The sequence below is a fragment of the Mastigoproctus giganteus genome, chromosome 4, assembly GCF_048544385.1.
Source record: "Mastigoproctus giganteus isolate SK-2022 chromosome 4, ASM4854438v1, whole genome shotgun sequence".
NCBI classification, from domain to species: domain Eukaryota; kingdom Metazoa; phylum Arthropoda; class Arachnida; order Uropygi; family Thelyphonidae; genus Mastigoproctus; species Mastigoproctus giganteus.
The window spans coordinates 174,674,248-174,687,797 of NC_143578.1; the positions used below are offsets into that span (position 1 = coordinate 174,674,248).

Below are 13,550 nucleotides of genomic sequence, written 5' to 3' on the forward strand. Positions count from 1 at the left end.
ATCTTCATTGATATCACTGATAAATACACAAAACATCAATGGACCCAGTACTGAACTTTGGGGAACTCCACTAATAACATTAGTCCACATAGAGCAGTGTCAATTTATTACCACTCTCTGCTGTCTCCCACTCGACCATCCCTTTATCCATTGGAGCAACTTGCTCTTAATGCCATACTGCTCCAATTTGTACATCAGTCTTCCATGTGCAACAGTATCAAAAGCTTTCCTGAAATCCAAGTATATGATATCATAATTATTTTTTGCATCCAGTTCCTTTGTGACCACATCGTAGTATCCAATCAAATTGGTCAGACAAGACTTTCCCCTTAACAAACCCATGCTGTGTCTGAACTATTAGTGCAGTCTTGTCAAGATGATCCTGCATCACTTCTTTAACCAGTGACTTCATTATTTCCCCCAGAACAGAAGTTAAACTAACAGGTCTATAATTATTTGTGTCACTCTTTAAACCTTCCCCTCTCCTTTGTGAATACATTTGCAGATATCTAGTGGATGGAGACCTCCCCTGAATCTACAGATGCTCTCATAATTCTGGCTAATGGTTTTCTCACTTTCCTCACTGCCTCCTTCAATATAATTGGATAGATTTCATCTGCCCCAAGTGCCTTTTTTATGTTTAACTTCAACAATTTCTCATCCACTTTACTCTGTGTTATTGCAAAATCATTTAGCTCCCTGTTAGCGTTTAGTAAACTTCTGTCCTCCCCTTCCTTACAGAATTCCTCATGTGTGAATGTAGATGCAAAATACTCATTCTGTTTGTCAGCTATCTGAGCAGGATCATCAACAGTCAAACCACCAACATCAAGCGGACCAATCTGATTTGTCCCTTTCCTTCTAGAGTTTACATAAGTAAAGAAGTAAAGTTTTTTCTTTGCATCCATTTCTCGTAATGAGCCTTCGCTTGCCTAACCTCCTTTGTGACTTGATTACTAGCTTATATCTGACATAAACTTCTGTGTCACCTGCTAAATTTATATGCATCCAACAGATTTTTCTTCTCTGCCACGAGCTTCATTAGTTCATCTGAGCTCCATTTAGGTCTAAATCTTGAACAGTATTTCTTAGTTGGTATGGAAAGCCTACTAGCTTCCAAGATTATTTCCTTGAAGGCTTCCCATTTAGAATTCACTGTTTTTAACATCATCAGTTGAATAGATTCCATTTTATAGAATTTAAAAACTATCTGAGACCACTGTAGTCACCTTTACAAAAACAAAAACCCTTACCTTTACCCTTGATGGTAGTTACATCTTTAAGTAACTCCCACATCAGTACACTGTGATCACTGTGAACTAGTGGTTTCTTTATCTGCAAATTCGCAATGCATGAATAATCACTGCTGATAATCGCATCAAGAGTATTACTCCCTCTGGTTGCCAACCTAATTAAATGGTCCAAAGTAGACCTATTTTTTTTGCAAGCTGCACTGCACTGCATTCTGGAGAGGATATCACTTGCCTCCAAATACTATATAAGGAAGGTGGGTATTGACCATTCTCTCCAGAATTTTGCATTTGTTGGGACTTTGGGATCTTTTCCTTGCTTAGGAAAGGCAAGGACGATTTGCCTCATGCCAGGAATCTGGGAATGCTCTTCTAGAAAGATCCTATTATAGAGCAGGTAGTCTGGATTTTGCTGACAGATGTTTAATCATTTAATTTAATCGTGGATGAGATCTGGTCCAACAGTTCAGCTCTTCTAACTCTTCTATGGTGAAAGGTCCATTATAACGATGAGTATTCTTAGATTTGAAGTTAATTGGCTGCTTTTTTTTTTTTCAGGACCATTAACTCTGGGGAGTAAGATGTTAAAGAGATGGTAGAGTCTCCCCGCGAGCAGTGGCTAGTGAAGATAGGTCTGCTAAACAGATCCAATATGTTCCAGGACTGATGACAGGTGCGGTATGCATTTTTCCTTCATTTTCCAAATTTTGTCCCAGACAGTCAATGCTGGTTGACTGGGTAATAGTGGGTGCAAGAGTAGATCTATGATTCCTTTTAGTTCTGACTGCAAATGTAGCATGCTTTGGCATGTGCACACTTAAAAGCTAAGAGATTAAACGTAATAGGATATCTTCAAAATATCCCCCAAGCTTTGTTTGAGCCTTTTTTTTTTGCTGTTGTGAATTCTGCATTCCACCAAGATTTATGAAATGGTGAAAACTAGGTAAATGTTTTCAGAATTGTAATGACAGCTGCATGGACAATGTTTTCTGTGATGTATGCCACTGTATCATTGATAGACTCCTCACTGATTAGTGATGTATGTATACTGATTAGTAGTAATATTCCTTACTGATTAGTAATAAATAAACTCTGCCAGATGTTGGAAGGCATTCCAGTCAGCCGAATCAATCTTCCACTGGGTTAACATTCCACCAAGGTTTAGGAAATGGTAAAAACTGGGTAGTGGTTTTCAGAATTGTAATAACACTTTTTTCTGTGATGCATGCCACTGCAGGCGCCTCCGTAGCCAGGTGGGAAGGAGCAGCAGTGCGTAGCACACGCTTCTTGATTAGACCGGGGTTCGAGCCTGTCACCACCAAATACGGAGGATGCGGAAAGGTCAGGGAATGACCACCGCATATCCCGGAGCAATATGGCCTTAGTTGCTAATGCTCCTAAAAAAAAAAAAAAAAAAAACCAAATAACCAGCATGCCACTGCATCATTGATAGACTTCTTACTGATTAGTGAGATTAAACTCTGTCAGATGTTGGAAGGTATTCAAGTCAGCCTGATCAATCTTCCACTGGGATAACCTAAAAGGAAGACACAATCTCCCATTAAGTAAGCAGGTTACCATGGTGAAGTGATCACTTATGTATGGGTTTTCCTACATATCCCAGGTAATTGAAGGAAGGAAGGAAGGAAGGAGAGCATATAAAAAGATCATTAGCATAAAATGAATGGGTGGAATATGGGTAAAGGTGTTAGTTCCCACATTTAGAAGTCAATTGTCAGAGAGCATATGCTCTGTGATACGTGCTAGTCCATAAATGTCTATAAAAGTCTATAAATGTCTATATCTAGTCCATAAAAGGACTACCCCACAGGGTGTTATGTCCACTGAAATCCTTCAGAAGTAGGACAGGAGAAGGTAACTGCATAAAGCGATCATCAAGGTCTATCTAGGGGATGTTAGTCCTAGGTGGCCAATAGATGGAACAGACTGTTAATAGAAATCCTACTGTAAGGTGAATTGCAACTACCTCTAAGATCAAAGTAAAGGAAAATTGAAATGAGGACTGGTTGCTCACGAGGATAGCAATTTCTCCATGAGCAAGCCCATTCCCAGTTCTAGCCTTGCATATGATAGTAATATTATGCAAAGAAAGGCTTCATTTGATTCAAATGTGTCTCCTGCAAGCAAAAGCGACATGGGTCATGCTTTTGCAGGAGGGCCTTGATGTCATCAGTGTTTTGCCAAAATCCATAACAATTCCACTTTAGGAATTTAGCCATTATTTGGACATGGTGGATCTGGCAGTCGGCTACTGAAGTTCTGAGGGCATAGTTTTCTTAGCTTTGGATTTATCTCTTCTGGGAAAGCATACATAATGCCCTGTGTCCATTTCTTCCTCTGCAAAGAGTTTCAAGACTGAATCATCTGGTATCTCCTTAACATCCATTTTTTTTCTTGTGTCACAGGGTTACTTCAAATTTTTTAGTCTTCTTTTTCACACTTTTTTTTTAAAAAGTGTTAAAAAGTGTCTTTTATTACCAGGGGAGAAGTAGGAAGTACAGATATAAGAGTGGCAGCTGATTAGTCATTCAGTGTGGGTTTTTGTGAGCTTAGCAAGTAGCATGTAATGGGAGTAAATGACTCTTTAGGTGAGACAGTCATTTCAGTTTAAGTACCAATGGAACATCTTCCTGCTACCTTAGGAACACATGAAGGTTTGTTTGCATTTAGAGGTTCCACCACTTTTCTTGCCTCCTGATATATGTTCGGCTCTGCCTTAAGTCTCTGTATTCTTTTTCTTCTTTCCACCTCTGACACGCTTGTGAGAATGCATGGTGTCCTCTTCAGCAGTTAATACAGGTGAGTTTTATAGCAGAACACGACAAATTTCATGGTTCTTTGCACATTTGCTCCTTCAACCTGAGTTGAAGAAGCAAATGTGTATGCTTTTATTACAAATAGCAGTAGAATACATTGTAATAACTTTCTTTTGGAAATATTTAACCAGTACTTCTGAAAACCAAATTTTTTAAACATGAAAATTATTGGTGATATGAAGCGTATAGAATTATTTTAAGTGTTAGCCTGAACAGAGAGAAAAACTCAGTTCAAAGATATCAGCCAAGAGAATACAATGTGGTAGTAAAAAGGTTAAAGTATCTGTGCATTCAAAAGCTGCTTTTTAAGAAAAATCTCGGGGAGAGAGAGAGAGAGAGAGAGAGAGAGAGAGAGAGAGAGAGAGAGAGAGAGAGAGGGTGGGGGGGGGGGGGGGTAAAGGAGAAAGCACTTATTTACTAATGAAACATGAAGTGTTTAAAATTCCACATTTCAAAACTAACTTTTTGAACATGATTCTGTTTATATAAAAATAGCAGCCAGTTATGTTTCACATTCTCAATTCTCAGAAACTAAACAATTAGTGAAATTAAAATGATGCATGCTATACACTTACCTTAAATTCCAGCTCCATTCCTGTACAGTTTTCAACTGGCACCATCTGCATAAGTTGTTGAATATGGGAATACAAATTTCTTGCAGGTATTTCTGTATTTCCAGCAATCACTGCTTCTAATACAGCATCATGAATGAAAATATATTGATCTTCTGTTTGGACCATATAATTCCTTTGGGCTCGTAGACATGTGACATGACCATAAATGTCAACAGTATTTTCATGTTTTAACCTCTCTAACATAGAATCAATTACAATGAAACAACCTGTCCTTCCAACTCCAGCACTTTATATGTAAGAAAGAAAGAAACAAACAAACAAACAGCTTAAATGTGATATTTTCTAGTTCTTAACATTTTACATACTTTAGTTAGATATAATGACCAGTTACAACAAAATAAACACTCAGATAAATTGAGATGATTATATAAGCATGTCAGAAGAGTTTAAATAACTAACTGTAAGGAAGTATTCCAAAAGTTTAAGCTTATCAGTTGTAATGCTAAACAATGCACAAAGCAACAGCTGGACTTTGGGGTTTCTTTTTTTGCGAGAAAGGGAAAATGTGAGTAGGTGTGTGTTATAGACCTAATGAATCTGATGAGTATAATGAGCAATTGCACAGAGAAAGAGAGTGGGCCAGTAAATCAGAATGTCTTATAATGGGGGATTTTAACTTTCCAGATATTGACTGGAACTTGTGGGTTGGTTACACGCACATTAGGAAGACTTTTGTGGATTTATTGGATGACTGTTTTCTACAGCAACATTTTCAAGGGGCAACCAAAGAGAGTAATAGTCTTGATCTGATTATCAGCAGTGATTCTTCATGCATTACGAATCTGCAGATAAAGGAACTACTAGGTGGCAGTGATCACAGTGTACTGCTGTGGGATTTACTTAAAGATGTAACTACCATCAGAGGTAAAGGGAAGGGCTTTTCTTTCCTAAAGGTGACTACAGTGGTCTCAGAGAGTTTATAAATTCTATACAGTGGGATCAACTGATAACGTTACCAACAGTGAATTCTAAATGGGAAGCCATTATGGACTTAATCTTGGAGGGTACTAGGCTTTTCATACCAACTAAGAAATACTGTTCAAGGTTTAGGCCTAAATGGATATCAGATCAATTAATGTAGTAGTAGTAGTGGCGGCATGTGATGCAAGAAAGCATGTGTATGAGCTTATGCAGCATCAGCCAAAAAAAAAATCACACCATTCCCTCCAAATGCCTGTCCAATTCCTCCTTAAATTTATTCAACCTATCAACTTCCACAACGACAGATGGAAGTTTGTTCCAGCAATTAATCACCCGCTGGCTAAAGGCAAATTTCCGCACATCTATTCTACATCTGTCTTTTCTTAATTTGAATTTATGCCCCCTTTGGTTTGTAATCTGAACAAGTGGAAGGATCCCATCAGAATTCAGCGTGCTCAACCCATTCAAGGCCTTATATACCTCAATCAGATCACTGCGCAGGTGCCTAGTCTCCAGCCACTGCAATTTGCAGAACTTAAGCCTCTCTTGGTAAGAGGATCCCTTCATTCCTCTCACCAATCTTGTTGCCCTTCTCTGTATGTGCTCAAGTAAATCTACATCCTTCCTAAAATGAGGCCTCCAGACCTGTACGCAGTACTCATACCATGTGGCTCATGGTAGAGAAGAAAAATACATGGGATGCATATAAATTATCAGGTGACACAGAAGCCTATGGCAGATAAGCTAGTGTGCAATCAACTCACAAAGGACGGTAGGCAGATTACGAGAAATCTTTGACAAAGGATGCAAAGAAAAACAGCAAAGACTTCTTTACTTATGTAAACTCTAAAAGGAAGGGGATGAATCAGATTGGTCCGCTTAATATCAGTGGTTTGATTGTAGATGATCATTCTCAGATAGCTGCCAAACTAAATGAGTATTTTGCATCTACATTCACACATGAGGAGTTATGCAAAGAGGAGAGGGCCAGATGTTTATCAAACTCTAATAGGGAGCTAAGTGATTTTGTAATAACTGAGAGCAAAGTGGAGGAGAAATTGTTGAAGTTAAACATAAGGAAGGCACCTTTGGTAGATGGGATCTATCCAGTTATATTAAAGGAGGCAGCAAAGGAAGTAAGCAAACCCATGGCCATAATTATAAAACCTAATGTGTCCCCAATTCACAAAGGAGGACAAAGAGTGACATGGGTAATTACAGACTAATTATGCTAACTTCTGTTTTGGGAAAATAATGGAGTCAAGGGTTAAGGAAGCAATGCAAGATCATCTAGACAAGACTGCAGTTATATTCAGACAGCATGGGTTTGTTAAGAGGAAGTCTTGTCTGACAAATTTGATTAGATACTATGATGTGGTCACAAAGGAATTGGATGCAAAGAATAATTTTGATATCATATGCTTGAGTTTTAGGAAAGCTTTTGATACTGTGGCACACATAAGACTACTGAACAAACTGGATGGCAGGATGGCATTAAGGGCAAGTTGCTACAATGCATAAAAGGATGGTTGAGTGGGAGAAGAAGAGAGTGGTTATCAACAGACACTGCTCTTCATGGACTAATGTTATTAGTGGAGTCTCCCAGGGTTTGGTGTTGTGTCCATTGTTGTTTTCAATATTTATCAATGAAGGTGCATCAGGGTTAATGTTTAAGTTTGCAGACAATACAAAGGTTGGAAGGGTTTGTAATGACAGTAATGATAATATGCTACTGCAAAGGATCTGGAAAAGTTGGGCCGAGAGGTGGCAGATGGGCCGAGAGGTGGCAACTTTAGTTTAACATTGACAAATGTAAATTACTGCATATGGGTAGCAGTAACCCCAGAGTAACATCTCAACTGGGTGGTACTACACTCAGTGTAGTGGAGAATGAAAAGGATCTGAGGGTAATTTTGCAGTTAGATATGAAGTTTTCTGAGCAGTGCAAAAATGCTGCAAGAATAGCTCATGGTATCTTGTCAATGATATATAGGAATTTTGCTAGAAGAGATAAGGGGGTGATTGTCCCCTTGTATAAAGCAATGGTCAGGCCACACCTTGAATACTGTATACAGGTCTGGAGGCATCATTTTAGGAAAGAAGCTATCCTTCTGTCGGAATCAGTACAGAGAAGGGTAATGAGATTGGTGAGTATAACAAAGGGTTGGTGTTACTAAGAAAGGCTTATGTTTTGCAAATTGCAGCTTCTGGAGATTAGGCACCTGCAAGGTGATCTAATTGAGGTGTATAAGGACTTGAATGGATTGAGCAAGCTCAATGCTAATAGGATTCTTCCTCTTGCTCAGATTACTCACCTGAGGGGAGAATAATTCAAATTGAGAAAAGACAATTGTAGAATAGATGTGCAGAAATTAGCCTTTTAGCCAGCTGGTGGTTGATAGTTGTAACAAACTTCCATCTGTTGTAGTGGAAGTCAGCAACTTAAATGAGTTCAAGGCAGAACTAAACAAACATTTGGAGTGAATGGATGGGTGAAATGGGAAGGGTTTTTTTTTTTTTTTTTTTGACTGATGCTGCATAAGCTTGCTTTCTTGCATCACATGTCCAACTAATGCTTTCCATTTATTTGTGGTTGGATATTTGGCCAAATGAAGCAACTAGAGCAGATGGTAAATCCCACATGCTTTAAAGACATCCACTGAGTTGGTGCAGAATGCCATACAAAGGTCATTCATCAAATGAAACTGCAAAATCAACATAAAATGCATATTATGTAAAAATGATGATAATTTGTGTCAGATTACTAGGAAAAGTCTGTTGGTATTATTTAAGCTGTATAAGGTATAAATTCTAGAATGAAAAATGATGGTTGTGGGACAGATGTGTGAAATTTGCTTTCACCAGCATGTAGTCAAATGTTGGAACAAACTTCTATATGGTGCTGTTGAAGTTGTAGTTTGAATAAATTTAAGGAGGAACTAGATAAATTATTAAAGGCAGTCAGACAGGTGATATAGGAAGTGTTTTTTTTTTTTTTTTTTGTTTCTGGCTGATGATGTATAAGGTTGCTTTCTTGCATCATTTGCCAGTACTAATTAGTGAAAAAAGCCCATACTGCTCATAGGTTGAGGGTGAGAAGCCAGAAAATACTTTGTAATAGTAACAGTATTCATCATATAGTGTTTTGTAATAGTAATAGCATTCATTGCAAGCTTTTGCTGCACTGGCAAAAACAACAAAAAAAAAAACAAAAAAAACAAGCAGATGAGAAAATACAAATTATATGCTTCCCTCCCCACACAGGTAACTATTCAGTTGACCACTGAATTTATTCCAACTGTCAACCAGCTGCGAGGGGCAACTTGTTCCAGCAATCAACAGCTTGCTGGCTAAAAGAAAACTTCCTACAATCTAATCTAAACCTCCCTCAACCCTGTAATTTGAATTTATGACAGTAGTTCTGGAATTCTTTATAAAGTGGGAATTCCACCTTTATTCATTTTATTAATCCTTCTCAGAGCCTTATAAACCTCAATCAGATCACCTCTGAGGTGTCTGGTTTTCAAGCTCTGTAGCCCACATAATCAGTCTTTCCTCATCCTTCTGCCAATCTCACCATTCGAGTTGCCCATCTTTGTATCCTTTCAAGAAGATCAATGTAATTTTAGTTGCTGATGTTACACTTGAATTTCTGTCAGTTGTAATTTCTGGGAAATACTGTAAGTTTGTTCTGGAAAACAGAAGTAGAAGGAATAAATTAGGGAGAGAACAAGTTGGTTCTGTGAGTTTGGAATCAGACAGCGAATGGATGGTTGATTTGTGGTTTTATGGCACAGAAGCATCAGTACAGATACATGCAAAGTCCATGGGTGCAAACAATAAAATGTGTCATATTTAAAGGTGTAATAATAAATAACAAACGGTAGAAATGCATGTTTAAGCTGTATAATGTATAACTACATCATTAACTTGTATTGGTCCCTTACACAGATTTATTGCAGTCATTAATGATAGTTGGCTTACTTTCTGGCAGGCAATGTGGCACAGGCAGAGTATGAAGAAATTATATTCAATTAAATCTGGGATTGGATAATGTATAAAAAGTTCAAGTATAAAATGCAAAAGCCATTTATGATCACAGGTTAGATACCGTAGTAGAGGTAAGTTAATTGCAAAAAGGAGAAACATCCGATATATTATCTTTTTTCAGTTAAAATCTGCCTGAGCGTAGAGGGCAAAGGCAGTTGCTTAAAGCAGTATAAACTTTAAGTTCCTCATTAAAAAAACTGGGGGCAGGTATTTAAAACATGCTCGATTGTTAAGGTAACAGCACAGCATTCACATACAAGTGCATCCCCAGGCTTCAGAAGATATGAATGCATGAGGTAACTGTGGCCTATTCACAGTCTGGCCAAACAACTTCCTACCAATGAACTTTATGCATACTAATTTGCCACAGCCCAATCACAGATTTAATTTGATATAATTTCTTCATACTCTGCCTGTGCCAAATTGCCTGCCAGAAAGTAAGCCAACTTTAATTAATGCAATAAATTTGTAAGGAACCAATACAAGTTAATGATGCAACAGACTTTACTGACAGCTGTAAATCAGTGAAAAGCTCATGCACCCAGATGCCAAAAGATCACTTATACATATCCACCATGGGACAAATACAGCTGCCATGTAGGATGGTCAGGTAAAGACAAATGCATAAGGTGGGCATAAAGAAGTGTCTCATTTGCTGTAACATATAAGTGAATTAGAGACATGCAAAAAAGCACGAGTTGCTATACGGATGGCCTGGTGATGTATTGGATCTAGCCATTGCAGAGCACTCTCTGGCTGAGGCATAAACCTGACATCTAACTAGGACTTGATATAAGCACAGAAGAATACACTTTTTGCATCCTAAGAAGTGGAAGGGAGAGTACAAATGATGTTGATGCCTCTCATTCATCTGGTCCATAACTGATGAATAAGTTTTAGAAAAGGCAGCACTTGTCAAATAAAAGAACCAAAACTTTTAACATTTGATGCAACCAGGATGATATGCCCTTTAATCTCAGTTCTAAGTCTGGATGAAGGCTGTGTTTACAGCAGAAGTGTATACATTTATCATTGCCCACTGGTCAAGGTGGGCAATCTCCTGCTTGCAAATGTCACTCAATTATGCATGACCAAACAAAGTTACTGAAGTCATCCACATAAATGGCATTAGAGACTATGGAAGGAAGTTGTTCTACAATGGAGTTAATTTTAATTGCAATGAGTGTAACACTTAAAACAGAACCTTGTGGCACACCTTGCTGATGAAAAGGTCAAGAAAGGGAGGACTGTACCCACACCTGAAATATACAATTGTTAAGGAAGTTTCTAGAATGTCAGTCTCTGCCCAGATTAAATGGTCCACAGTAGACCTATGTCTTCAAAAAAAATCACACTTTATTTTTGAGAGTAGTTGGTTAGTTTCTAAGTACCACAGTAGCTGAGCATTTATCATCCTGTCTAGCTTTACATAAACAACTTGTAAGCGCTGTAGGATGATAATCAAGATTTTGTTATAAAAGGAGATAGAATGTTCTAATGATTCTGCTGAAAGATGCTTGATTCCCATAGTGAAAATAATTTCCATTCACAGTGAGTCCAACTGCACTCACTGTAGATTGCAAGAGTGCACTATGCAGTTATTCCAATGTAAAAGGTATGTTGAAGGTTTTTGTATCATGAAAAGAAAGTTAACTCATCCTTGTTTTTCAATTCTCTCTTTTAAAGCAATACAGCATAAAGGAAAAGATGCTGCTGCTGAAATACTTTCAAAGGTTTCCCCTAAACCGGTGGAATTACTTAAAAAGTACAGGTCGCTGTTGAAAAAAAGCAGTGAATTAGGGTTAGATTTGATAGTGTCTGTAATTCTGCCCAGACACGATAGGAGGGAGTATATGATCGGAGCCTTGTCGATCAATTCGGGCCTGGAAAGATTGTGCAAGGCTCAAGGGGTAAAATTTTTTTCAGCCTGGTCTGTACTTGTTAACAGGAGAGACTACTTCTACAGGGATGGGATACACTTAAATAGAGGGTGCAAGAATATTTGCTGATGCTATCGAGGCAGTGTTAGGTGGGTCGGAAAACTGCTAGCTTGGGAGGATACAAGGACTAATAGATTAACAGTAGCCACTGGCAGAGGTGAAAGTGATTCAGGCACTGCTTCTATTGGAATGTGCAGCAGCCAGGAAAACAAGATGCAGGGTATTTCTGAGACTGCTGGGCGTCATTGCGGTACACGTAAACACATGGGTTGTGTTAGGGTAGCTAAGAATTGGAACAGGTACATGTATACTTGCGTATACACCAATGCTAGGAGTTTAGTAAATAAATTTGATGAATTTGAGGTATTGCTCAAAATATCAAAGGCACATATTGTTGGGATATCAGAGACATGGCATCACACAGATATAAGGAATGCAGAACTGGAATTTGGGGAGTACATTGGAGTTGTTTACAAGAAGGATAGACAGGATAGGAAGGGAGAGGAGTTATACTATTAGTTAAGAAACACATAAAATCCAACGAAGTGAAGCCAGTTGACATCGCTGGACAGTGCAGTGTTGAGTAAATTTGGTGTGACATAAGCACTGTAAAAGAAAAATTGAAAGTAGGAATGTGTTATAGGCCTAATGACTTTGATGAGTATAATAAACAACTGTACAGAGAAATAGAGTGGGTCAGTAAATCAGATTGTCTTATAATAGGGATTTTAATTTCCCAGATATAGACTGGAATTTATGGGTTGGTCACTCACACACTAGCAAGGTTTTTGTGGATTTATTGGATGATTGTTTTCTACAGCAGCAGCATGTTTGCTGCTGCTGTAGTAATCAAATACTCTTGATTTGATTATCAGTAGTGATTCTTCATGCATTAAGAATCTGCAGATAAAGGAACCACTAGGTGGCAGTGATCATAGTGTGCTGAAGTGTGTTTTTTGCAAAGAGGTAACTACCATCAGGGGTAAAGGGAAGGATTTTTGCTTTTGTAAAGGTGACTATGGTGGTTTGAAACAGTATTTAAATTTTATACGGTGGGACCAACTGATGATGTTACCAACAGAAAATTCAAAATGGGAAGCATTCAAAGAATTTATCTTGGAAGCTACTAGGTTTTACATACCAACTAAGAAATATTGTTCTAGGTTTAGGTCTAAATGGATGTCAGATGAACTAATGAGACATATGGCAGAGAAGAAAAATGCATGGGATACATATAAATTAATGGGTGACATGGAAGCCTATGATAGATATAAGCTGGTCTGTAACCAAGTCACAAAGGAGATTAGGCAGGCAAAGGCAGATTATGAGAAATCTTTGGCAAAGGATGCAAAGAAAAACAACAAAGAGTTCTTTACCTGTGTAAACTCTAGAAGGAAAGGGATGAATCAGATTGGTCCACTGGATATTAATGGTTCAACTGTTGATGATCCTACTCAGGTGGCTAACAAACTAAATGAGTATTTTGCATCTACATTCACACATGAGGATTTATTCAGGGAGGGGAATGCCAGAGGTGAGTTCAACTCTGGCAGTGAGCTAGATGATTTTGTAATAACAGAGAGGAAAGTGTAGGAGGCATTGTTCAAGATAAATATAAATAAGGCACTCAGGGTGGATGGGATCTATCCAGTTATATTAAAGGGGGCAGCAAAGGAAGTAAGCAAACCCTTAGCCATAATTATGAGTAAGTAAGCAAAGGAAGTAAGTAAACCCTTAGCCATAATTATGAGTAAGTAAGCAAAGGAAGAAAGCAAACCCTTAGCCATAATTCTCCTTGAAATGGAGTCTCCAGTCCATTCCCCATGGACTGGAGATGTGCAAATGTGACCCCAATTCACAAAAGAGGATCAAAGGCTGACACAAGCAATTATAGACCTGTTAGTTTACCTTCTGTTC

The 13,550-nt window shown here is 38.2% G+C and overlaps 1 protein-coding gene across 6 annotated transcripts in view; it reads right to left on the bottom strand.

Annotated features, from left to right (window-relative positions):
• The window catches only part of LOC150087215 (tyrosine-protein phosphatase Lar-like), a 1,652,393-nt gene that overhangs the window by 110,671 nt on the left and 1,528,172 nt on the right, over positions 1–13,550 (bottom strand). For all 6 annotated transcript variants that reach the window (XM_090371077.1, XM_090371082.1, XM_090371081.1 and 3 more), the window contains one exon: positions 4,663–4,948. In XM_090371077.1, the coding sequence (XP_090227203.1) occupies positions 4,663–4,948 (286 nt within the window). The remainder of the gene's footprint in view (positions 1–4,662; positions 4,949–13,550) is intronic.